This window comes from Myotis lucifugus, unplaced genomic scaffold, assembly GCF_000147115.1.
Source record: "Myotis lucifugus unplaced genomic scaffold, Myoluc2.0 scaffold_372, whole genome shotgun sequence".
NCBI classification, from domain to species: domain Eukaryota; kingdom Metazoa; phylum Chordata; class Mammalia; order Chiroptera; family Vespertilionidae; genus Myotis; species Myotis lucifugus.
In genome coordinates this window covers 715,421-742,516 of record NW_005871420.1, presented here as the reverse complement: position 1 = coordinate 742,516, position 27,096 = coordinate 715,421, and the positions used below count along the sequence as shown (strand labels likewise).

At 54.3% G+C, this 27,096-nt stretch overlaps 1 protein-coding gene across 2 annotated transcripts in view; it reads right to left on the bottom strand.

Moving 5' to 3' along the window:
• Positions 1 to 307: 307 nt before the first annotated feature.
• ERG (ERG, ETS transcription factor) overlaps positions 308 to 27,096 on the bottom strand; it is a 152,829-nt gene continuing 126,040 nt past the window's right edge. For both annotated transcript variants that reach the window (XM_006101541.3, XM_006101542.3), the window contains 7 exons: positions 20,385 to 20,588; positions 19,511 to 19,591; positions 17,731 to 17,802; positions 10,909 to 10,977; positions 10,221 to 10,277; positions 9,237 to 9,284; positions 308 to 2,199 (listed from right to left, as the gene is read on the bottom strand). In XM_006101541.3, the coding sequence (XP_006101603.1) occupies positions 1,679 to 2,199; positions 9,237 to 9,284; positions 10,221 to 10,277; positions 10,909 to 10,977; positions 17,731 to 17,802; positions 19,511 to 19,591; positions 20,385 to 20,588 (1,052 nt within the window). In that variant the 3' untranslated portion in view covers positions 308 to 1,678. The remainder of the gene's footprint in view (positions 2,200 to 9,236; positions 9,285 to 10,220; positions 10,278 to 10,908; positions 10,978 to 17,730; positions 17,803 to 19,510; positions 19,592 to 20,384; positions 20,589 to 27,096) is intronic.

Genomic DNA, 27,096 nt, shown 5'->3' with positions numbered 1-27,096 from the left:
GCCTCAGCAACCACCTCAGCGTCGCGGCCTCTTTCCACTCGGGCCACGAACGTGGAGTCCCCACGGGGGAACCTCTGGTCCTTCCAGAAGGGACTAGGAATACGAGAGAGAGAGAGAGAGAGGGCAAGAAGGGCGGAGAGCCCACGCTGTTTGGGCGCCAAACATCCTAGTTGCTGGGCTCTCAGTTCCCGGAGATGATGAGATTATAACCCAAGACCCACAACAATCCGCACAGGTTGCTCTCAGGCAACGTCGGTCACCAAAAAAGTGCGAATGCAGACGCCGAGGTGACTCCAACTCGCCGTGCTAGGCCAAGCTTGTTTTATTACATACATTCTGCACTCTAAGAACTAGTAACTTCGTATTGTAAACATTAAGCATACAGAGATTTCAAGGCCACATTCTACCACTGATTGTCTCTTCTGTCATGTATCTTTGGCTGGCCGAGATCAACTCGTAGTGTATAAATGCATAAGTTATATAATTATTATATAAAAGGGGGGGGGGACCGCATGGACTTGTATACTTCATTCTGACAAACGCACAGCGTTCGCGACTCGAAGGGACCCCGGAGCCCGCCTGGCCCAGAGCCGGGCGATGTCGGAGCGCAGCGGCCCGGAGCGCCTCTCGCCGGACCCCCCCGGGGAACAGAGCCCCCACGAAGCCATGCCGTCCCGAATGACTCTTTTAAATATCAGACAATTCCAGTTACAATTTTCTTTGGACAAACAAACAAACAAAAAAAGAGATGCATGTTTTCGTGTCTGAATCCCACCACTGCCCCTCGCTCCGTTCCGCCACGTCCTCCCTCTCACACTGGCTCTGGTGCAGCACTGACCGCGTTCAACCGTGAGTCCCCGTGATGCCTTCTCCGCAGTCCCAACACCGTCCCCTGTCCAGCTGCACGGCCTGAGCTCCCGCCCAGCCCTGCCTCCTCCGGCTCGGCCCCTCCGCACCCGCCCGCACATCCTCCAGCCCTCTTCTGCATCCACACGCTCTCCACGCACTTGCTCAGTCCCACGTCCGGCTCCTGGCCCCTGGAATACTGTAAAGGAGTTGGAGACTCTGGGTCGTCTTCACAGCTTGGGAGAGCTGGCCGCCCTCCGTCAAATGGAATGAATCTGATTTCACCCGGAGCAGCAGGCGCCGATGAGTTCCGTATCCACGTCCGCTGCACGGTCTCTTTTGTCTTTTTCTGCTTTGTTTTTGATATGTTTCTGTTTTTAAATACAGGTAGTTTTCCTTCAAATGGCATTAGGAACAGTACGTTATGTCCAGACTGTGTTTTCTGGATTGCTTTGGTTCTATCCTGGTTTGCATGAGCAGGATCCTGGACTCTGAAGTGTATACACATCTTCAGGCCACTTTTTCTTTGGCACTTTGTCCTATGACCTCAGGCTTCTACCTACAATGTCTTTTACAAGGTGGGCCCACAGATCCCAGGTCTGTGTACGTCCCATGGTCAGCATCCGCTGTCTCTCTGTAGTCATACTTTGGTCCTTCCCTCCCGCTAAGAGTCTTTGGGTCTCGTCCCTGGCTTCCTTCCCCATCCCCCGCCCAGCTTTCTCATTCCTCTTGAGGCACTTTTTTTTTGTTTTTTTGATTCCTGGTCTCCGATAGAGTGTGTGGCAATGTCCCGGCGGTGACTGCGTGCTGCTGGGAAAGGCCCCTCTCGGCTCTAGTAGTAGGTGCCCAGGTGAGAGGGCATGTGGCTGGCTGGCAGCCTCGTGTTCGGGTAGATGCCTCCGGTCGGGGAATTCCAGTACGGGTTCGGGGCCGCGAAGAAACTGGACGAGGTCACGGGGAGGGCCGGGGGGTGGGGCGCCACAAAGTTCATCTTCTGCGGGTGGGCGTGGTAGGAGCCCATGTACGGGAGGTCCGAGGGGTACTTGTAGAGAGAGGACTCCGGGGGGTGGGGCTGGAGGGCCTGGGCGATGCCGTGGAAGTCGAACTTGTAGGCGTAGCGCTTCCCGTGCACCTTGGTCATGATGTTCTTGTCGTAGTAGTAGCGCAGGGCGCGGCTGAGCTTGTCGTAGTTCATGTTGGGCTTGCTCTTCCGCTCGCCCCAGCGCCGGGCCACCTCGTCGGGGTCCGTCATCTTGAACTCCCCGTTGGTGCCCTCCCAGGTGATGCAGTTGGAGTTGGAGCTGTCGGAGAGGAGCTCCAGGAGGAACTGCCAGAGCTGGATCTGCCCGCTCCCTACGGGGGACAGGAAACAGAGCAGTGAGGACGGGGTGTACAGAGAGGCGGCCTTTCTTCAGTGACAGGGGGGTGCTACCGGGCACCCAGGGCCCTTTCCCAGGCCAGCACCTGTCCCTCAGATGCTGGGGCCTCCCCTGTTCTGCTGACAACTGCCTGTGGCTGGACAGGAGCCGCTTGGCCCATTCCCAGCAGCCTGTGGCCAGAGGGACAGACCAAGGCTACGGGAGACGGGCCTCCCTGCCTCAGGGAGGGGCCCAGCCTGGGAAGCTGTTCATGCTCCCAAGGTTCCCTGAGATCAGACTGAAGCAGGGGTCCACTAGGGCCCCAGGGTCCTCTTCCCCCTGCCCTGCCCTGCTTCCCTCCTCCCTCTCTCCCGAGAACATGCCCTTAGCTAATCACACACACAAGGATCCTCATCCCAAACTCTGCGCCCAGGGAACCTGCCCTAGGACGATGGCCCTTGGTGACTATCCGTCTGGTTACAAACCCAAGTCCTTAGTGGATGGCAGGCTGGTCCCATCCACTCCTGACTTCTCAGAGGAACATCCAGGTCAACACGATGTTTGCAGGGGTAGGGGGTGGAGGGCCTGTTTTTCCTATGTTGTGAGGCAGAATGGGCCGTTATGTGGATGGCAGTAATGACTTAATGCCATTTATATTGGCGAGGTCAAGTGAAAGAATAAAAGTCAGATTTAGGAAATGAACTCCTAAAAAGTTTATGGAAAAAAAATAAGAGAATGGAAGTAAACACCGTTATTTCTAACATAACATTTCGCTGGCACTCGGAAAGCCATTCTGTCAAAACTTTTCCCAGAACAGAACTCGCCCACTCAGAATGAGGAAGTTTAGAGAAGCGTTGGCCCTCTTTCAAACCAGATCGCCCCTTTCCAGTGTTTAGGCAAACGCATCGTAACGGAAAGCCACGTGTGCGCCCCGCGCTGCCGTGCCAACTGCGCTCACACAAGTTTCCAAGGAAGGAGAAGTGCTACAGTGAGTGGCTGCAGGTCCCGGGGGGAGGGAGGCAGGCTCCAACGAGGTTGAGGGGTCCTTGCTAGACTGGGGTGCACCGTCAGGATTCTCCTGACCCCATGGGAATCAGCTTTCAGAGATGCAGCTTTTATGTTTCCTTAAATTCAGAGACAAATCAGGCACCTTACCACGATGTTACAATACCTTCCAGCGGTTCTCAACCTATGGGTCGCGACCCCTGAAAATACATCCTGCATATCAGATATTTACATTATGATTCATAACAGTAACAAAATTACAGTTATGAAGTAGCAACGAAAATAATTTTATGGTTGGGGGTCACCACAACATGAGGAACTGTATTAAAGGGTCGCGGCATTAGGAAGGTTGAGAACCACCAGCGTAAGGCTTACGCTGACTCACGGCTCGCTAAAGGGGAGAAGCATTCAATACTGACAGTCATACTGAATCCCAGGAGAGACCCAGGGCTGTCCAGCAGATTAAAGATGCTTTGCAAATGCGTCAGAAGCAGGTCTTTTCTCCTGGACTCCCAGCTACAGCGGCCTGGGGCTTATGGCCACAAAGACTACCTTTCATTATACTCTCAGCGAGAACCCAGGGACGTGATCGGATGGTCAAAGTCGCTTTAACTGGCAACCATTCAGGGAACCGATGTCATGTAGACCTCGATTACGAATGTGTTTTCCACTCAGTCCTCTCACCAGCTCCCTGTGTAAGCTGTCCAGCTCGCACCTCCTCGTTCCCATGCGGGCCACGTGGGGAGGGCTGTGTCTGTGAATCCATCCACCCACCGGCTCCGTGAGAAAGGTCAGCCTTCCCCGACTGCATCCCGTAGGCGATCGCGTTCCGTCCAGCCGCACATTTGAAAGGTATTAGCAGCTTGTAGGGCGTCACACTGGGAGCCTTTGCTTTCTCGGGACCACAAACTGTTCTCAATCAAGTCTTCTTGCCCCCAACGTTTCATTAATATGCATTTTAAACACACACACAAAGGATGGAGTGGGAGAACCATATGGTTTTAGTGTATATATTGTAACCAAAGGATTAATACTCGGAAAAAAAAACCATATGGGACCTGGGGATAGAGAAGAACACGGATTTTTTGATTTAGCAATCTGACATATGCTTCAGCATAAACAGGGAATCATCTGAAAATAAATATTCAGGCAGCCTCCTCAGCGAAGAGAGCAATTCCACAGATTTGTAGAAACACGCAGACCTTCCTACGCAGCTGAAAGAATATTCGGGATCTGTCCAAATGTGGACACTGCCCCCCAGGAACCTGTCCCTCGGCCGCTTCCTGTACAAACGTGGACCACGGGACCAGCGGACAGCCGGCCCCGTCTCTCCTGCTTCAGAAGCACTAGCTGGCCCGGACTGAAAGCCCTGGATGGAAACTCAAGCTCAAGAAACGGATGAGCACTCCTCCCTGTTTGCCCTAAATGAGCCCCTAGGACCCGGGCTCCGGCCTCTGAGCATCCCCAGGGTCTGTGGGAATGAGATCTGTAAACAAAACCATTGGCTCCCAAACCTGAGAACCCCACGTAAATGCAAGCTCAGCGAACGCGCAGGAAATGGACACTACGTCCAGCTCATTCACGGTTGCACCTGACGCCCATCACCTCACGGCATGAGCTCACAGCCTCACCGGGGGAGAAGGTCAGGGGTGCACAAGGCAGCTGAGAAATCACAGTCGCTGGGAAGGTAAAGGGGTTACTCACGGCCACAGAATTTCAGCAGCAACCTAGTCAGTTCTTTTACTGTCAGAGTGATAACGCTGATGGTGCCACATGGGTGCATTTTAGACTAGTGGGTACGGGTCCCAAGGCAAGATACCTAAGGCTTGGGAAGCTTAGAGTGACTTGGGGCGCTCGCTGGCCACACACACAAGTAAAAGAAGCTCTTGTAAGACCCAAGCCTCCCACAGGCATCACCACCTGCACCTCATGAGTAACAACTGTCTCAAGAACATCCTCAACACTAGGAAGGGGTACTCAGTTTGACCAGGGTAGACGTGCGCGGTGGGGCGCCATGGGGGCTGCCCGCCTCCAGGAGAGCCCGGCGGGGTGAGCAGCACAGGGCTTGGAAGAGGCCCAAAGGCAATGCTTTCATTTTCCAGAGGAAAGAAGAGAAACAGGGCAGCAAAGAGGTCCAGACTGAGCCTAAATGGGCAGAACATCTGAACGGTTTATAAACCACAGAGCAGAGGGGGGGGGGGGGGGGGGTTAGCAGTTGTGGGATGAGCAGGGCTGTCCCTGAGCAGGACACTGTGGGGACAGCCAATGGAGAGCCCAGCAGGCTCCACGGTGGCAGTCGTCTGGGGCCACTGTGGCTCAGAAAGGACTTGCTGGAGGGCCAGGGTGTCTGGCGGCTTCCAGGGCCACTGTGGTGACAGCACTGCTGGCTGACTCCTGGCTCCACCACGGATGGGACCTGGGGCAGCTCCCCCAGCTCTGTGCCTCGGTGTTCTCACCTGTAAAACGGGCTGATGGCAAGAGCACGACCTTCAGGGTCACTTTGAGGATGAACACAGTAGGTGACGCTCTGATTCTGACTGGTTTGGGCTGGAGATGCAAGTTTAAAGGAAGGTACACCCCTGGCCTGGAGCTGGAGGAAGCCACTGGATGCTTCCCGGGTGCCAGAGACGTAGGTGACTAATTTGCAAAAGGTCAGCGAGGGTCGGAACCCTGCTGCAGGCTGCAGCCCTGAATCACCGCACAAACCTGCTCTCAAGCCCATGCCTGCACGTCCCCTCCAACCCCTCCCAGGGGTCCCCTCCCTGGGCCGGGAGCTTGGGAAGTTCCCAGTGGGAGACTGGCCACGCCAGAACCCCCTAACAATGAGCAGCACATCCTAAAACGGTGCCGGGTTTTGCCTGAGCCACATGCACTGTCCCAGCTGCCGGGGAAGGCTCCCCAGGTGTCCCCAGGCAGCCACCCAACGTACCACCACAGGCCTCTTTCATGGAAAGGTGGCCTTGGTCCATTCAGGGAGCCACGTGAAACGCGCGGCCCGCCTGACGGACACAGAGGAGCTGCTTGCTCCACATGGTAACCCAGGGACACCCTTTCCCAGCAGGAGAAATACGGGCCAAGTGCACAGCAGTGAATGCCTGGGGCGGAGACGGCGCGATGCTGACATCGCGCGTGCATTCACGCTCCATGATGTCATCTTCCCACTGAAAAGAATGTGCACCGTGGAAAGAGCCAGCACTGGGAGGGATGAGGGATTTATTTTTTCAGAGCTCGGAATAATAGACTCCGACAGGAAGGAGCATTCATAGAAAGATGAAAGACACGCCGGTCCCTGGGAAAGGCCACGTGAGTACAGCTGATGGGGCCCAAGGCCGGGTGGAGAGAAGGCCTAAGTCAGTGATGGCGAACCTATGACACGCGTGTCAGAGGTGACACGTGAACTCATTTTTTTGGTTAATTTTTCTTTGTTAAATGGCATTTAAATATATAAAATAAATATCAAAAATATAAGTCTTTGTTTTACTATGGTTGCAAATATCAAAAAATTTCTGTATGTGACATAGCACCAGAGTTAAGTTAGGGTTTTTTAAAATGCTGACACGCCGAGCTCAAAAGGTTCGCCATCATGACAAGCTAAGGAACAAAATCTTCATGTGCAGGTCAGAAGTAGGATGCCGCCGCCTCCCCAGGCCCGCCGAGAAAGGTTTCAGGGGTAGAGGGCGGTCCTTCATAAGACGCGAGTGTCCCTGGCTACTTAGGTACCAAGACATCTTCCCAGGCCTCCCGCCTCCGCCCAGGCCCCCTACCTACGGTGGGCATCCCAGCTGCTGGGCACCGTGTGCCTCTGTGAGAGCTGAGGCTCGGCTCACGGGCCGGCCACTCTCTGAGCCCCCCTCTCCCCTAAGCCACACCTTTGCGCTGTGACATGGGCGTGGACCTGAATTTCACCAGCCGGCGTGTGTGTGTGGGAAGGCCAGTTCGGTCTTGTGTGGCACCCCGGCACTTCGCTCCCTACCTGACCCCAGACCCACCCCGTGCACCCGAACAGCTGCTAACCGCATGGCGAGCCTTCCTTTCTCTCCTCTCGCTCCCCGTTCTCCCAGACCTCGCCGCCCCGCCCCGCCCCTCCCCGGGCTTGCTCACGGAGTTTAGGGGAAGGCAATGAAAGACGTTGCAGACAGAATCCGGGTTCAAATCTGGCCTCCCCTCTGATTGGCTGGGTGACCCGGGAAAAGCTACCCACTTTCTCTGGTCCTCGGAGTCCCCTTCCGGTGGATGGAGATAATGACCTCCAGCTGCCAGGACCCCAGGCGTGCGCGCAGCGCAGGCATCACGTGGGGGAGCGGTCAGAATGTGGCCTCAGGTCACTGAATTAACGCTGCCAGCATCTGGCTTCCGTCTCCCCTGAGCACCGCTCCAGGCCCACCTCCCTAAGCACCTCACTCACAGTCATCGCTTCAGTTCGAAGGCTGTGGAGCCCCTGCAGACGGAAAGCTGACCACAGGCACCGGGAGGGACCGAGACCCGGAGACGCGCCACCAGGCGGGCTCACGTATGAGGGAAGCGCCTGCAGCTGCCCAGGTTGCAGTGTGGCCATTCCCTACGCCCTCTCTCCATGGCATGTGAGCTCCCTGAGCATCAGGACGAGATCTTACTGCTCTGACACTTACTTCTTCACTGAGCACCTGGTCCAGACCCGGGGGAGGGCAGGAAACAAAGCAGGCCCTTCCACCCCGTCAGACGCTTAAAGAACATTTGCTGAATTTGTTGACATGAACTAAAATAGAATATCAGTAGTGGACTCTCTAAATCAGTGGTTCTCAACCTGTGGGGCGGGAGGCCTTTGGTGGTTGAACGACCCTTTCACAGGGGTCGCCTAAGACCATCCTGCATATCAGATATTTACATGACGATTCATCACAGTAGCAACATTACAGTTATGAAGTAGCAACAAAAATAATTTTATGGTTGGGTCACACATGAGGAACTGTATTTAAAGGGCCAGAAGGTTGAGAACCACTGCTCTAAATCATCGTATCTTATGTTCCCAAAGCATAGCCTCCCTCGAGGGGACGTGTGCTGAATCTGAATTTTTCCATTTCCAGCCCGATGTTGGCCTCAACGTTTAGAAAATATACTTTCCAGCCTGTGCCGGCAAAATGCCCGTGCCATCTTGGCGTCTGACTTGCTGCTGAGAATACACAGCCTGTGTGGTGGGTTTCTGCAGCCTGGCTGGGTCGGATCGGAGCGTCACCAAATAAAACAGCGGGGTTGGCACTGACAGGTGACCACCCTGGCAAGGCCTGGGCTACAAACGGGCCAGGGAAGAACCCGCCCTTTCTCCTGGCATCGAAGTGGAGAAACAGACCATTCTGAAGATAACCCTGGATTTGAAATCGGAGGGTTGTAAGCAGCATTCTCCTTTTTGAAATATGATTTAACTGCTTGTGTAATAGGTTGAATTGTGCCCCCCCCCCAAATTCACATGCTGAAGTCCTAGCCCCCCAGAACCTCAGAATGTGACCTTACTGGACACGGGGTCTTTACGGAGGTGGTCACGTTAAAGTGAGGTTATCAGGGTGACCCTAATCTGATATGACCAGTGCTGGTATGAAAGGGTGACAACACTGGGAACAGAGACCCACGTAGAGGAAAGACAGGGGAAGGGACGCAGGCAGAAGGTGGCCGCCTACAAGCCAAGGAGAGAGTCTGCACCAGGTCCCTCCTTCATGACCCTCAGAAGGAACCAGCCCTGCAGACACCTGGACCTTAGACGTCGTCCTTCAAAACTGACACAGGAAACATCTGTTTTCTAAGCCTCTGCCCTCTCCATGGTCCTTCTTCTAATGGACCTAGGAAATTCGGGCAGCGTGGATGAGGTCATGATGCTCTTTGCGGAAGCTAAAATCTTCATTTATATCCCAGCCCGTATTTTTCCGCTTGGGCGACTAATCCAGTGAGACCTAACCCTGAAACTGGTTCCGTGGAAGGAACTGGTCACCCTTGCCAATGCATCTTTCACAACAGCCACTGCCATAAAGGTTAGCAACCACACCAGCCGTATCTCACCTGGGTTTGCAAGGCGGCTACTCGTTGGTCCAAGGATCTGATAAGGATCTACAGAGAAAAGAAAAGGTGTCAAACCTTAAAGACACGGCTGTGACTCGGTGATGTCACTGTGGGCGTTCTCCTGTCTTGTGCTCCCCGATTTCAGAGCTGAACGTATCCCCCACAGCAAGGTCACCTAGCGCCACCCCTCTGTTAGATAAAACCTCCCAGGGGAGCTGAGTAAAGTTTCTTGCTCAGGGCCTCCTCGTTCGGCTGAGCTCAGAGTTGGCCTGGGGTTCACCCAACCCTGTGCTCTCTCCACCCCAGGAAACAAATAGGCACACAAGTTCAGTCCCCAGCCGGCCAGCTCCATGTGGGCTGTGCTGACAGCATCACTGATAATATCAACCCCCCACTGTGCTGCATGTAGACTGGGCACCGGTGTGGGCACTGCTGCACCTGAGGGCACCAGTGTGGTATGCCTGGACAGTAAGGTGAAACTAAAAGAACTCATGAGCCACACAGAGACACCCTGTGTGCAAGCGGAATGTTTCCTTCCACATTCACTGTGCAGATAGACTGTGGACATGTTTTAACCAACTCCCCAGTCATCCTGGCTGAGTAGACATTCCGTCCCCAATTGATATATGAAGCAGTTGTGAAGAAGACAAAGCAACATGATTCTCATTAGCAAAGGACACATTTTAGAAATATGCCACCCAGCCGAAACCGGTTTGGCTCAGTGGATAGAGCGTCGGCCTGTGGACTGAAAGGTCCCAGGTTCAATTCTGGTCAAGGGCATGTACCTTGGTTGCAGGCATATCCCCAGTAGGAGATGTGCAAGAGGCAGCTGGTCGATGTTTCTCTCTCATCGATGTTTCTTACTCTCTATCTCTCTCCCTTCCTCTTTGTGAAAAATCAATAAAATATATATATATATATAAAAGAAATATGCCACCCAACCTGTTGCTTCTCTCATGGCCACCAAGGCTCCCGGACACATACCTAGCTGAGGCCGCTGGTCTTCGGTTTTGGGCACTGCGGAAGGAGATGGCTGAGCAGCTGAACATGAGACAACAAGAGAGACAATGAGCTGTAACTTATATGTGGCCACTCGTCTTTGATGCTATGGTATATCGTTCCATCAACTACCTTAGTGATGTAACAGTCTCCCTTTTATAATAAACATCCTACAGGAAGGAAAAATTTCTTTTCTTATGAAACCAAATGTGTACATTGCAGCAAAAAGAAAAGAGCACTCTGTATCATTTCATAAATGTATTTATACACCTCTTTTTCCAAAAGAAAAGAGTGTGAGATGGCTTACAAAACAGATTTAAATGAATTGCAATCTAAAATAAGTAAAAGGGAAATGATCAGGAAAATGAAATAAAGCCAGGGAGACTTTAAACATGGCCGAGATCAGGAAATCAAGATCAGGAAATCACTCCGTGTTTGATCTGCACTCAGCCATCCCAGGAGACACGCGTGAGTGCGCACTGAAGTCCATGACAGCAGTCATTCTCTTTGTGGGGAAGTGGGTATAGCCTGAAGACTAGCTGTGCCTGTCTTGCCAAGGGAAGGAACACTTTCCATGTTGGAAAACCACAGATTAGCTACAGAAATGATGTTTACTCCATCAAGAGGGACCCTGTGCCACGTGGATTCAAGGCAGTCGGAGCCAACACCTCACCTTTCGACTGGGGGGCGGGGTGGCCGTGACCGGTCCAGGCTGATCTCCTGGGTGGCTCATAAGGTAAATCTGTAAAGACGAAGAAATTGACTAAAAGATCAATAATTTACTTTTATAACATATCTTATATGTGTTTTGTGTTTATTTGAATAAATATTGTGCAAGAAAAGCCAGTCATCCAAAGAAATTTTCAACCTGGATTCCATCAGATCCAGGTTTTATTTACAAATGATAATTTTGTGTATTTTACTGATCTGACATTTCTACCCGTTAATCTGCCACCCCCACTGACAGATTCCCCCAAAGCCTGCAGACTCTCCTAGGGTGACCTCCAACCACAGGGCAGGCCACACTGAACGTTTCTTCCCGTCGAAGGCGTCCTGCACCCCAATGGGACTGACCTGTATCCAGCCCTTTTTTATCTCCAGGACCATCCAGAACAGAGCCCACAACTCTGACCGATCAACCAGTTCTTGCCTGAGGTCTGCACCCCAACCCCCAAATGATGCTCGCGTTCATTCTCCATTTTCTTCCGTGGAAATGAGCTCTGCCTCCTTATCCTTATTCTCCGCTGCCTCTCTCGGCCACCCCTCACTTTCTCTTTACAATCTCAGCCTTTTATGTTGAATCACTCTTAACTGTCTCCTCCTTTTCCTATGCGGATGTCTCCTCTTTCTCCTTCTCAAAATGAATTTAGAATTTCTCTAAAGTAAGTGGCATGACATAAACTGCAAGGCTGAGGGGGCACTGTCCCCACCGAGTGCCAGCAATGACCGTCAGGGCCTCAGGAGAGGCCAATCATTCCTTTGCATGGACCACGTGTGATCACTCGCCCCATCAATCTCTATGCACGTTGCATATGCAAATTTAATACCCACTTCTGCATCCTCGGTGCAAGTTCTAGCAATGGTTAAGAAGACTCTAAGTCATTTTCTTTCAAAAACATATTCCAGGGACAGTTATGCACGCTCCAGCTGTGCACATATCACGCTGCTTCTACCTCCACCTTAGTACAGAACCATTTCAAAAAAACTAACTGCATCTTCTTGGACTGAAGGGTCTCAGGTCAGTGCCACGGGTCATGCCGGGCCAACCGAGAAGCCACAGCCAGATGTTTCGGGGCGACTTCGCTGCCAGGCCCCTGGAGACGGCTGCAGCGTCGCCCTCGGAGGGCAGCGCAATGCCGCTTGCTCTGAGCCTCGCTTTAAACAGCTCATCTTACTTAAAGCTGGCAATCTGGTGGGTCCGTCTCCCAAAAGCTGGACTGCGCTGCGGAAGACGTGTCTCTCCCCGTTTTCAATCCCAGAGAGAAGGGCCGTGAAATGTAACCTGAACATCAGCGCAGAGCGGCCGTAATTTACTCGGTCTGCTTGGCTGCCGGCATCCCCGGCGGGGTGGTCGCTGAAACCCTACCCTCGGGGCTTCGGCTGGGCTGGACGACTTTTCTGTTTAATCGCGGCCATGGCTCGCCACTCCCTGCCGGCTGGCATCCTCGCATCGTTGGACCGACCACCAGCCTTTCCCACCCGGCTCCGCGGTCTCACTTTTCTGGTGTCGGGGTTGGTTACCCGCGGGGATTAAACCGGCAGCCACTATCCATTTACAACGAACAGAATCCCAACTTAAGTTTCTGGGAGCATTGTGCATAGGAATTCTCATCCAGTTGCATTTTGTCTGAAAAGTGGTTAGTTAGCCAGAGTTTCCACGTGAGAATTGTTTCGGAACAAAAGACAAATCTACTGGCCAGACCATCCTAGCAGCATCCAGCCCAATTCAGGAGCAGGGATCACACGTTTGTCCTACTTGTGTCCTGGGATGGAGAGCACGGGGCTGGGGGCTGGGGACCCCAGGGCCTTCTGTGTACCAAATGCTGAAGTAAGGTAATATGTAGCGTGTCCCCAAAATTATATACACCCACTTTGAATACTTATAAAGGCAGTGTTTTTAAAATACACTTCACTTTCAACATGGAGCTAACAGCTGTTATAGTGCGGACACGTTTTGGGGGGACTCCCTGTAGAAATACATTCTAGACCTTCGTTTCTCCAAGTGCGGTCCGAAGGCCAGCAATATGGGCAACATCTGGGAGCTGGTGAGAAGTTCAGAATCTCTCTCCAGATCAACTTTTTGGAACCTGCATTTACCAGGACCCCGGGGACGGTGCACACCGACACGGAGGAAGCCTGTTCCAGGCCTTTCCACGGCTCTGGTTCAGAACGCTGTGCCCGACAGACACTCATTTCAGAGGCACTGCCCGAGAGCGGCCACACAGAGAAAGACGTGTGTGCAAAGAGTTCTAGATCGAACGGTTTTATCTGAGATAGATGAACACTAACAGAATTAATAGCAAGTGTCAGTAGGTTAGTTTGCTGCTATTTTAAACGTAAAGAAAAAAGTATGGCGGCTGGAAAAAATTAAACACCGAACTACTAATAGAGAAATATTTTTGAGACTCTATTTCCCCCCCTAAAATCCTCCTAAGGGTGTGTCACCGTGTCCATTCTCCCTTGAAAGTAAGTCAGGACCTAAACGACACCATGTCTGGTCTTTAGCCAAGAACCTGCGATGTTCACGTGAACAGTGACTGGCATGTTCGCAAACATGTCACCCCGGAAGATAAGCGGGCTTTGTTTGCCTTAATGACATTCTGGCCCGATGCAGCCTTATCAGCTGCCGATCACAGCTGAGGGTGCCCAGCTCCTCCTCCCCCCCCCGCCCCCACCCCGGGGTATGACAGGGGAAACGCTGGGTCGGCCTCGCTGAGCCAGCCGGCCAGCCGTGACCCCGGCAGCACCTTCGCCCTGGGGCAGAGACGGTGGAGTTTACTGAAGAATGACGGCTCCCTGCACAGGGCTACTTGCCCTCGGTGACAGCAGGAAGGCTTCTCACCGGATCTACGCACACTCCATTCTCAGGGGCCCCTTCAGTGCTCTCCACGCCTCTCCAACCTTGGTCTGTGAGGCAGCTAACTCTGGCAGAAGGGCCTGCTCGGGGAAGGTGGATTTCTAGCAGGAAGCTGGCTATTTTTTTCTGTAACAGAGGCTGTAAAAACTGAGCTTTCTAAACCCATTACACAGGCAGCTCGGGTTACAGAGAAGCATGTGCCAGGATCCGGACCAAAAACACGAAGCTACAAACAGGGTGTCGCTCCTCCACACCCCCACCTCTGGGTACTTGCTGGGAGCTGGGATCGGTTCCTGATCCCCCCCACGACATCAAGTAACCAAGACAGCATCCTCCCGGCCCTTCCTGCAGTTACCTTACTGAGGCGTGAACCTCACCCAGTTCACATGCTCCTCCTCCAGCCCTCGGAAGAGCCGCCCTCCGGCCCTCTTCCCGTCCGCCCTCCCACTTTTCCAAGGGCCAGAACCGGGACTGCGGGCGAGTCCCCCTCATTCTGCAGGACCCACCCCACATTTACAGAGCAGCTCCGGGGGTCCCAGCTGGGCTGGATGGGGAAGGACAGGCCTCGCTGGCTCCTGATGAACTCAGAGGCCAAAGGCAAAGGCAGAGAGAGGAGAGCTGTTGCCAGAAGCAACCTATAACCCAGGTTTAATGGGAGGAAGATTCAGACGATGAAGTCGCTCTCCTGTTTTCCTCCAGACATTTCCACAGCCTTCTAACCCCCCCTCAAAGACATGGGGAGCTGGGGCATTTCACATGCCCTCCCTGGCTAGGTTTGCAGACCTCTGGGTTGAGTATAGCCTGGAAAGCGAAGAATGCGTGCTTAGCCATTCGCTAAGATCTGGGCTTTCCAAAGCGCCCCACGGGGAGAAGGGGTTACCCCACTGTCTGGCTGTGCCAGGTGGTGCTGACCGGCACTAGGCTGCCAGCTCCAAGGCAGGGATAACTCGTAATTCCAAGAAACCCTTGAAGAGCAGCCACTGGAAAGTGAAAGTCCAGGCTGCACTCCCAGGCTCAAGTCGCCACTCTCTCTTGATAACATCCTAGATGGGTATCGATGCCGGAGTTGCCATGGCGATGGAGGAGGGGAGGAGGGGGTTACCGAACGTCCTCCTTGGCGCACACGAGAGCTTTCACATGAACTGCCCCCAAGATGCCAGGCGGGCGGCACATGTCGAGGTCAGAAACCAGCTTGCAAGCTCCTACGAGTCAGACCTGTCTCTGTCCCTGCCAGCTGAGACCTTCAGGGCCATAGCTCCAAAGGCATGCGCTCACAGGGGAGGAGGGGTGGGGGGAGGGTGTCTGATGCTAATGACTGACAACGCGAGGAACACATGAAACATCGTGAAACAAGATCGCAGAAATGGAATGTATGTGACACTCCTCTGTGCTACCACCTCCTAGGAGTGGGGGAGGGGCTGCCCTGAATGCTGATGTGTAGGAAAAGGATGGGGGAGGGGGCGGGGGGAGGAGGAGGAGGGCGGGGAGGAGGTGCATTCTGAATGGGGAACATTCCGGGAAAGTTCATAGGAAGCAGCCTGGGAAGAGGGGGGATGAGCGTGAACGGAGGAGTGAATGCCCGGGTGTGGTTACCTGTCAGGTCCCTAAGTCTTGGCCGATCATGGGGTCCAACTGAAATGCCACAGCGACGTGACAGGGCAAGCAGGAGGGGGCTCTGGAATAAGGGGTCCATTTGGGAAGATCAGCCACAAGAGGGTAGACTGGGGGCAGCGGCCCAGGGATGGGTGACTCGAGGCAGGAAGGAAAGGAGGGAGGTGGGTGGGCGGCAGGACACAGGGAGGTGGGAGGACATGGGAGTGGGGGACTGGAGTGGACACGCCGATCATGGCACAGCCACCCGAGGGTGCCGGGCACAGAAACAGGTGCCTATGCCGGGCTCCAGGCCCTCTCCAGGGAAGAGTCCACCGTCACCTCTTCTCAACACAGAGAGATGCCCACCGACCACAGGGACACGGTCACACTCCCAGTGAACCCCTCACCCATGACTCCTGCAGCTTAGGGGTCAGCTTGGCAGCCCCCGAGCTGTCACAAGGACCCCACTTCCACCATCACCGGCTGTCACACACACAGGACCCTTCCTTCAAGGCTGAGCACTGCCCCGCCCAACGCCTACAACCTGCTCCCTGTTCCGAGGTCAGTCCCTGCCTCTGGCTTGCAGCAAGCAGTTAGTTCTCCGCCTGTTCTGCTGGCTTAACTTCTTTTTAGCTCAGGCCCCACTGTTTGTATCTCCTTCCGTAACCACAGCAGTCCTTAAAACGGGCATTTCTGACACAAACTTAGTCTCAGAAACATACATACTGCTAACGGAGACACGGCAGTGGGGTCTCTCCCGGGTCACCCTCAAATGACGGACGGAAGGGAGGACATGACCCGAGCCACGGGACATGCATTTGAGTTTGACGCCCTTGCCGTTCCCTCCGCTGAAGCACAGAGATGGAGACCCGGCCATCACCCTCCCAGCCACACGTACACCTGAGGGGTCGTGTATCTTCCAAACCCACTGTAGCCTCAGATAGGACACCTAGTAGAGCCAGGATCCACTGTTCTACCCATGCAGCAACCTGCTCTGACTACTGGGCTACACCAACCCCTTTGGCCAACGCTGTCGGCCTCTGACAGAACTCAACGCCAGCTCCAACCCCCGGCTTTTGTAAGGCAGTCAGAGGCATCGTGAGATAGCTTCTCACAAACAAGCAAGCCCTGGCCAATGCCCTGCAGGCAGCTTTTACTTTCTTTAAGAAGGATGGGAACGTTTTTAGCACACTCACAGAACCATCTGCTCACCCTGCTTGCCCAAGGCCGCGTTGCCAGTGTGGACTGGGAACTCGAGCTGGAGGGAAACGTGCCTGTGTGAGCCTCTCTCGGTCCACAGGTGGGTCCCGCAGGGCGGGCTAGTGTACGCTGGACCCTGGGTCTCATCATACTGAGCGGCCTGTGCCATCTGTCACATGCCGGAGCTCACAGCGCCCTCGGCCGAGCCTCCCACCAGGCCTCCCAGGACCGGGGAGCAAGCGTGTTCTCTGTGGTCGGGGAGCCAGGCACCAGGACGCTACCAGGCAGTGTCAGGTGCAAACAACGCCCAGAACCTTCTTACCTCGGGCTCCTCGGCCCCCTGCCCCCCTTCTTTCTCTCTGGAAAGAAACCGCAGCTCCAAACTCAGTGCTTTCCCCAGCTCCAATGAGGTTCGTGGAGCGGCCATGTGGTGGGGGGGCCAAGGGCCACAGCCTGGGTCTCAGGAGGCGTGCGTTCCAGATCCGTGTCTGAACACGAAACAGCGACCCACGGCCCGGAGTCACGGCTTGCTCAGCTGTGAGGGGAGGGGACTGGCTACGGCACGCTGTCCCCTGCCTCAAATGCCCACCCCTCCTCCTCCTCCTGGGGCACTCAAATGCCCACCCCTCCTCCTCCTCCTCCTGGGGCACCCCGTCCCTCTCTGGAGAGCCCCCCTCTGCCTCTGGTGGAGGGAACTCCTCCTCCTGCTCCGACTGTGCTTCGGGGAAAGGTGGCTTGTCTGTGTCCCTATGTGTCAGGGAATTCCTCTTGCCTGTGCTGTTCCCCGAGGAGCAATCTTAACCCTCAGGCCTTCAGTGAACTCAGAAGCAGGCGCACTCCTGCCTGCCGGGCGGGGCACCCACCCGGCTGCACCTCTGCCCTCCCGGCTTCCAGGCAGCCAGTAACGGGGCTGATCTGCTTTTCATTCCACGGGGATTCCAGGCGCCCCGAGGAGTGTGATCTGTGAGTGACATTCGGCTCCAAACCCCCAGAGGCCCCAGAGGACGGTGCAGGGCCCCCGCCGGGCCCAGGATCGGCCCTCTCGGGATGGCGTGACCTGGTCCCGGATCTCCCGGGCCGTCCCGGGTGTCTCGGGGAGCACAGCGCACAGGGGTGTTTCCGTACCTGGCCTAGTTGTAATTCTTTGCGTAGCTTCGGGATAAACGGAAGTATTGGGGAAAATAAAAGCTGCACCCCCTGCAGACAAAAGGAGAGACAAACAAGTGAAGGTCTTCGGCTGCGTCCGGGGTCCATCTCCGCAGCAGCGCCCGGCCTACTCTGCCCGGCGACAGGGAGGGGGGCCTGGGGGCCTGCGCAGCACGTCCCGGCCGGAAAGGACGGAGCCGGCCAGAGGCGGACCCTGACGCTGGGAGCGGACACGGACTCCCTGGGCCCCCCTGGTGGGTGGGTGTCCTGCGTTTTGATTTTACAGCTTCTTGCTGAAGGCCGTCCTGGTGCCCCGCCACGTGCCCAGCAATCTCAGTTTATTTTAAAAATCCTATGGGGGTGTTTTAATTTTGAAATTGCGCACACACACAAAAAAGTAAAATATTTGAGAGCCCTGGAAAGCAGTCCCAAAGAACTGCATTTTGCCAAAGGCTGTATGGATCTCGTTAAAAATGAACCCACATCTCCACTCGAATGCCTGTTTCCCTTTCTGTCTCTCATCAACACGTGTGTAAGTGAGCAGAAAATACTCCCTTTTCTCGGCTCAGTCCCTGCGGAGCTGGGTGTCCCGGTCTTCGATCGCTTCTATGTTGAACAATAACAAAAGGATGACATCGGAGCTGTCCTGACACTTTCACTCACTGTCCCAATTTTTAAATAACCACGAAATTATCACAAAACACGTGTCACTCAAAGGTGTTTCCTAAGAGGGGGAAACGGCTTTGTCTAAGTTATTTGTTATTTCTGGCCACAAGGGCATTACTAAGCTAATGAGAGTAACCTACATGGGGAAAAGTATCCTAAACAAAACCTTTTTTTTTTTACTTTACTCTAGCTTAAAAGCACAATGTTCTGAATACCGAGGACCAAGATCAAGTGGCAATTTCACTGTAATACTCAAACCTGGACTCCCATGATGCATTTTAAAATAAAATGGCAAGTCTTCGGAACACGGCTGCGTTTCCACGTGAGGGCTGACCCTGCGTTGGCTGGCTTGCTCACAGGGGTGACCTAAAACTCGCCCTCACTGGCTTTACCCCCAGCCTGGGCCTGGGGGGTGGCAGAGGGTGCCTGCAGGCTGAGCAGTGGGGGGCGGGGTGGCTATGCTCCTGCTGCTGTCTCCTCAGGAGGGGGGAGAGGGACCCTGACTTCGGGCACATACAGGGCAGGAAGCCCAGCCTGTACTCGGAGCCTCTGTGATGAGGGAGGGAGGGAGGAGGTTAACCTGGAAGAAGCACTATGTTACAGGCTACTGGGCTCCGGCAAAGATAAACCAGCAAATAAAATGTGGAAATCATGGTTAGCGACAGAAGAGCAGGTACTTGGTTAGTCCCTCGTTTCATAGCCTCCGAAATCCTAACACCGTCTCCCTCTCAACAGGCCCTCGTGAAAAACACCGCCATTCCCTGCGACTGCCCTTCTCGGATGCACCAAGTCTGCACTAGAAAGACTAACAGCAAGATGGTGGCCTAAGATGGACCCCAGAGGAGAAAATAAAACTGCTGCTTGTCCTAGTCAACATTCCTTGATGAATAAAAATGAAAAAGAAAAAAAAAAAGAATGCTCAGGGCCCCTTTGGACCGGACATGCTCTTGGTGACTACAGCCAGCACAGCGCCTCCTACCTGTCAAAACCCCTCAAGCATCCACCTCTGCCTCCTGCCGCACAGACGGGCCCACACTCCACCTGCACGCATGCACCTGCGGGAGCCCCCGGCCCTCCGGGCGGGCAGCATTACCTGTGTTTCTAGCATGCATTAACCGCGGAGAGTTTTGTAAGGCTTTATCAACATCATCTGAAGTCAAATGTGGAAGAGGAGCTACAAAACAAAACAGCAACATCAAAATGAAAAAGAGAGAGGATCACCTTCCTTAAAAAGAAAAAAAAAGAAGAAAAACACCCCCCCCCCCCGCCACCACCACCAACAAGGCTGCTTGGCGGTCTCTCCCCCGCCTGACTGGGTAGCGTGTTAAAACCTAGACGGGGCCCCACAGGTGACCAGGGAGTGAGAGGTGGGGATGCCAGGCAAAGCGTTTACCCCAGCGTTCCGCCACCCCACGCTCGCACTGCGCCTGTCTCCCGACCATGCTCGCCGTCTGGGGAGTGAAAGCATGCAGCAGACTCTGTGGTTCATGCCTCTCACCCCACCGCGCCTCCCCTTCCGCACGGTCCCGCCATATCTCACGAGGCCAGGTGGGGACGCCCCTCACATGTGGACGTGGGGTGTGAAGGGGGCCTGGTTTAGCGAGAGGGAAGGTAAGCCCATCCACCCCGTCCTCTGGGAGCCCTGCCACATGTCTCCAGCTCACTGGGGCACCGTGGAGACTAGTTAAGGTGAGCAGATAAAGCTTCCTTTCCCTGGGGTCTTCGCGGCCCAGGGGGCCCTGCAGGAGGCAGCTGAGTGCTAAGGTGACTGTCTGGCTTCCTCTGAAAGTGCCGAGGGCTTCTCAGCCTGTGTTCGCCCACCGCGTCGCCTTCTAAGCGACCCGCTCTCTCAGATGCTCTCTGGGAACTGTGTTAGGTGCTGTCGGCAAACTGGACGGAACCCTGTGCAGCTCACGCTAACAAGAGCCACACCCCAGGGGCCTCGGTCCGGAGCGGGGGCCTCTTACTCTCTCTGAGGTAGTGGAGATGGGAGAGAAGGATGTCGGCGTTGTAGCTGGGCGTGAGCCTCTGGAAGTCGTCCTTGGTCATCTTGCACAGCTCCTTGCCGTCGATGTTCTGGAACAGCAGGACGTCGACGTCCGGAAGGCCGTACTCTTTCACGGCCCACTCCAGCCACTGCCGCACGTGGTCCGTGCTCCACAGCGTGGGGTCTGAGAGGGGATGGAAACATACTAGGTCAACGCCTGGAGATGAATTTCTAGGGCGGAGTCAGGGCTGGAGCCAGGCTCCTGGACAGGGCACGACCTTGAGCCATGCTCTGGGACAGGTCATGACCTTGAGACATGCATTCAGACAGGTCATGGCCTTCAGCCATGCTCTTGGACAGGTCATGACCTTGAGTCAGGTGCCAGGACAGGTCAGGGCCTGGAGCCAGGCTCTAGGACAGGTGAGGGCCTGCAGCCAGGCTATGAGACAGGTCACGACCTTGAGCCATGCTCTCAGACAGGTCATGACCTTGAGCCATGCTCTTAGAGAGGTCAGAACCTTGAGTCAGGCTCCAGGACAGGTCTCTGGGACAGGTCAAAGACAATGTCTGGGGGAAAGGCAAAAACACCCACTGACTCACACACACAGATCAGTCCTTAGCATGAACTGTTCTGGAAGTTCAGGCTTCCTCCCCCACCTGCCCCGCTGTTGCTCGGATACTCCAAAGGTTCCTGCAGGGACGGGGGCGGATATTCTTTGCCCCCATTTACATTCATTTTAACCTTTTCACTTAAAATACATACGAATAAATGGAAAACTTCCTTAGACCATGACCAGTATCTTTATAGGAAATTATGAGTTAGCCACACATGTCAGGAAGATGCTAATTATAGATTACAAAACAATCCCAAATAGTATTTACACAAAATCCTGCAAGTACAGAATGGGATAGGAAGTGCAGGTAAACCCCGGCCCTGCGGGGAGCTGGCCCTGATGAGAGCGAGCCACCAGCTACGCGCTTTTCCTGCCGAGAACATGGCTGTGCAGCCAGCTCGCACCTGCGGGCCCCGGGCTGGCCTGGCCCTGACTCACGTTCCGCAGCTGTGGCGCCCACACGCCCACAGGATGCAGGCAGGCGATGTCTTCACGCTCCCCTGAGGTGAGGGAGGGGGCCTGGGAGGGCAGGGCACTGGGGAGAAGGAGCTGGCGATCCCCAACAGAAACACAGCCAGGGCTCCCCACCCTCACGCCCGGGGGCCGGGGGCTCAGGGCGCCCACTTGCAGAGGGGCTCCTCCCTTGTGGCCCTCGGTTCCCAGACACCTGGGCCGGGAGCAGGAGCCCAGAGCTGTGACCCCTGCGCCTCTCAACTTGCTGTGGCCTCTGCAGGCGGCTGCTCTTCCCTGTTTTACATGTAAAATGCGAGCCCTGACCTCAGCCTCCGCACAGGCCCGCAGGGGTCAGGCGGCGGATGCTCTGGTCACGGCGAGGGAAACCGTCCGGCGTGGGAGTCAGTCATCCTGCTGAATCACTGTTTACCCGATCACTTCAGGCCGCTTGGTCTTACTAACGTCCAGGCTCCCCACGAATGGGCATGGCCAGTGCCGGTGAAACCCATTTTAAGTTTACAGGAGCAACAGTGATAGCGACAAATCTCCAGACAGTCGTAGTATGTGAGTTCTCTTCTCTTCCCTCCCTCCCTTCTTTCGTTCATTCCCTTCTCTTCCACATCTTTTTAAAACATTAAATGTGCTGGGTGACACTGGTTAATAACATGTAAGTTTCAGGTGTGCAATTCAGTACTACATCAGCTGTGTGTTCCACTGTGTGCTCACCGCCCTGAGTCTAGAGCAGCGGTTCTCAACCTGTGGGTCGCGACCCCTTTGGCGGGCGAACGACCCTTTCACAGGGGTCGCCTAAGACCACCCTGCATATCAGATATTTACATGACGATTCATCACAGTAGCAACATTACAGTTATGAAGTAGCAACAACAATAATTTTATGGTTGGGTCACAACATGAGGAACTGTATTTAAAGGGCCAGAAGGTTGAGAACCACTGGTCTAGAGTCTCCTTCTGTCACCATATGTTTGACCCTCTTGAGCCTAATCCTCGTCCCCCCCACCCCTTCCTCTCCAATAACCGCCCCACTGTTGTCTGTGTCTATGAGTCTATTTGTTGCTTTCTGGCTTGTATCCCACGTGAGTGAAATTATAGGGTTCTTGTTTCATAGATATTTTTAATAGAAAGAAGTTACTTCAAATCCAGTGCGCACTACCCTCATCCCAGCCCCTCCTGCACCCTCCAGGAGTAACCACTGACAGCTATACTTGCGTCACAGCTATAGATGCCAATACTTCCACCTATCTAGTACATGCATTGTTTTCTGTTCTTAAAGTTAACAGCAGTGGCAGCTGATTGGCTTTGGGCTCTCAGCCCTGTATTTTCAAGATGTGCCCAAGTTAATGCATGCAGGCACACTCAGCCAACTAAGCAGCTCTCGGCACCCCTCCCATACAAATATGTCCAATTTACTGATCGATGCACCTCACCCCATGTCTGCATCCATGCACATGTGAAGGAGTCTGCATGGTCCACGGCCTGGGGTCCGTATCAGAATCACGGGGAGATGGAAAACCTTCAGCTGCCTGGTCTCGCCCACGGACGCCCTGACTTAATTGCTGGAGGGCAGCCCGGACATGAGGGTTGTGCAAAGGTCCCTGGGTAATTCCAATGTGCAACCCAGGTCCAGGCCACCTACCCTGGGCCTCTCTACTCAGAGTGTGACCCTGGGACCAGCAGCATCACCATGACCTGGGAGCGCATTAGAAATGCAGAGTCTCTTGTCCTGGCCGGTTTGGCTCAGTGGATAGAGCGTCAGCCTGTGGACTGAAGGGTCCCAGGTTCGATTCCCGGCCAAGGGCACATGCCTGGGTTGCGGGATCCGTCCCCAATAGGGGGAGTACAGGAGGCAGCCGATCAATGATTCTCTCTCATCATGAATGTTTCTATCTCTCTCTCCTTCTCCCTTCCTCTCTGAAATCAATAAAAATATATTTTTAAAAGAAATGCAGAGTCTCGGGCGCCCCCCGGACCTGCTGAATCAGGGTGTGCATTTCCGCAAGCTCCTCGGTGACCCCGTGCACACTAAGCTTGGGGGAGTCCTGGTCCAGGGTGCGTACCCAGATGTGCAGTTGCTGGGTCACAGGGCACGTGCCTGGTCACCTGCACCAGCTATGCTGGATTTCAACCCATATTCTACCCTCTCTCCATCAGCAATCAGTGCGCAGACTTGGCAAAGGCGGAGCCCGGCTCTCCTGCGGAGAGGAGAACATCTACAAAGACCCCCACCGCCCGCCGACAGGAAGGCGTGCCCACTGCTCCGCCGTCCAAACACATGGGAACAGCCTGTGAGTCTGCAAGCCGATCGTGAGGTGCACGGTTCACTTTCTCCAGCTCACCGGGATTCAGATGGTTCTTTTTTCAAAAAAAAATTTTTTAAAAATATTTTATTGGTATTTTTCAGAGAGGAAGGAAGAGGGACAGAGAGCTAGAAACATCGATGAGAGAGAAACATCGATCAGCTGCCTCCTGCACACTCCCCACTGGGGATGTGCCCGCAACCAAGGTACATGCCCTTGACCGGAATCCAACCTGGGACCCTTGAGTCCGCAGGCCGACGCTCTATCCACTGAACCAAACCGGTTAGGGCCAGATGGCTCTTTTTAAAAAAAAAAAATGTTTTTATTGATTTCAGAGAGGAAGGGAGAGAGGGAGGGAGGGATAGAATCATTGATCAGCTGCCTCCTGCACACCCCCTACTGGGGATCAAGCCCACAATCTGGGCCTGTGTCCTGACTGGGAATCAAACCGTGACCTCCCGGTTCATAGGTCAGTGCTTAACCACTGAGCCATGCTGGCCAGGCCAGACGGCTCTTGGTCACTGGGTCAGGACCCTGCTTTCAGGGTTACAACGTTCACGACTCCAGACTGTGGTCACAGGTCTCTTCTCTACTCTCCCTCACTGCGCGTCATGATGCTCACACAGACACGCGTGGAACGGTGGCCCGGACCCCTCACTCAAGTCCTCCTGTCCTCAGTGCCGTGCAGAGGACAGGGACACAGCTCAGAGGGAGCCTCCCTGCCCCCCTTCTCCCCAAGGCATCTCCCCGTGACTCCTCCAGGAGACTTCTTTTTGCTTTGCTTTGCCTTGAACCACAGGGCAGGCCCAGTGTAACCACTGCCTAGAAACCAGTTCACCTGGGGACTTCCTCCTCTTAGCGGCAGGACCAGAGTCTACGGATGACACATAAACCCCTGAAAGCCACTGGGTCCTGCCGCCATGTGACAGGTCATCTCAGGAGGACAGCCCAGTCCCTCCCTGTGCCGTTAACTGGCTTCCCTCCCGAGCCAGGCTGCTGCGGCTCAATTTCCTTCAGGTGACTCCTGGGCAGGACGCCAGGCACCAGCTCCTGGACCGGCACCGTCTCATCTCTGAGATTTCGGTGGAGCAGCCGTGCTCCTGGGCTCTGGGCAGGAGTAAAGCCGCGCCCGCCCCTCCCGGGAGCCCTGCGGCCACACCTCTCCAGCGCCTTCTTAAAGAATAGGTGCGCGTTCTCTGAACTACAACCCCCCTCCCAGGAACTTATCCTGAGAAAATCGCAGAGGATGTGGGAAGTGATTTATGCCCACGGATGTCCTTTGTGGGGTGTTTATGACCATGCAGCGCTGGAAACACCCTAACTGTCCCCCAGGGCAGCGCGCCCGGGGCTTGGGAAACCGAAACCCACACGGCTGAGTGCCTTTACCGGCAGGAAAAACCGTCCGGGGTGGATTCAGTGGAAAAGTCTGAAAACGCTATGGCAGCAGCGTTGTATTTTGTGAAGGAAGAGAAGTGCGTCCTGGGAAAGAATTTTGGAGGAACGTGCAGCCAAGTGGCAACTGCCTTTTCTAGGGAAAAGGCGATGGAGATTTTTAGATATTTTTTTCTTTTTCACTAAACGGTATCTTCTCTTTATTTTTTTCTTCAAAAAAAAAAGCAGATAATGCATGGGTTAAAAATTATTTATTAAAAAATTTTATCCTCCCCTATGTTCCAAATCAAAACAAGGTCTTATAAATGATTAAATATAGATTTATATGTGTACTTATTTGTCACAGCATTTTTATAAAATTTCTTTCAAGGGTATACAATTTTTATCTCGGCCTGGTCGGTGTGGCTCAGAGATTGTGTCGACCTAGGAACCAGGAGGTCACGGTTCCATTCCCGGTCAGGACACATGCCTGGGTTGCAGGCTCGATCCCCAGTGTGGGGCGTGCAGGCGGCAGCCGATCCATGATTCTCTCTCGTCATTGATGTTTCTCTCTCTCCCTCTCCCTTCCTCTCTGAAACCAATAAAAAAGTATTTTTAAAACATTTTTCATCTCACTTCCTTAGCTTGTTCATGGCAACTGCTTCATTTGAAAAGAATATAATTAAACAAAGTCAGGCAACGTCTGTGTCCTTTCGGGATTTGATCTCCACGCCTCTGCCCTATAGTTTATAAGTAACAATTATTAAAAAGGAAGTATGGCCCCTTGCTGGGGTGAATGAGGACGTCCCTCTCCGACCTGGGCACGCTTGCTCTGGGACTACTGTCCAGGTGGTGGGATAGAGACCAGTTTGCAAGGGACAAGCCCAAACTCTGCCGCCGGAAGCACATGGCCCTTAGCGCATCGGGCCCTGCGGTCTTCCCAGACAGTCCCTACCCCTTTGTCCCACAGCCACACAATCAGCTGCCATCTCCTGAGCCAACACCCAGGCTTGTGCCCACACAGCACCCACTGCTTCTGTTTCTTCCCCCTGGGGGCTACCCTCCGTTGCTCTGGAGCCATTGCTCTGGAGCAGTAAGTACTTAGAGCGAGTCTCTGGGCAGGGAAGTGATAACAGGCCCCAGTGAAAGCCCACACTGAGCCCCATGCCAGCTCCCTGGGCCAGCAGGGGTGCTGCACCTGCAGACGGAATTTTCTAGGGCTCAGGACAAGGTGCTGGGACCCAGCTCACCCTTCAACTCCCCAGAGAGCCCAGTCGAGCCTTGGTCTCCTCTGAGACCCATGACATGTCAGCAAAGCGTTCTTGCTTCTGTCCCACCTGCCATCACCGAGGGAGCTCACAAGGTCCCACAAGATTCAACAGGCCTTACCCAGCTGGCGTGGGTCAGTGGATGAACATCGACTATAAACCAGGAGGTCACGGTTCCATTCCCAGTCCTGGCATGTGCCCGGGTTGTGGCCTGGATCCCCAGTGTGAGGCGTGCAGGAGGCAGCTGATCAATGATTCTCTCTCATTGTTGATGTTTCTCTCTCTCCCTCTCCCTTCCTCTCTGAAATCAATAAAAATATATTTTAAAAAATGATTCTACAGGCTTTCCCTCCTTCCCTGACCCGCAGGTCTGGGCGTGAAGGAGAAAGGGGAGGAGGCAGCAAGGGAGCCCCCACGAAGCATCAGCTTTACCCGCGTTCAGACCTGGCAACCACACTGTCCGCCTCCAGGTAGTGGTGCGACTCAGAGCCAGGTTTTCCTCAGTGGAGAGAACCAGGACCCGAGAAATGACTCCAACAGGGTAAGGGCTGAGATGACTTTAACTCAAGGAAGAGTCACTGACAAGGACCACCAGGGTCAGAGGCGGCCAACAAAGGAATGGTGAGGATCTCCCGAGGGAGGCAGCTACAAACACGACCCACAGCCCAGAA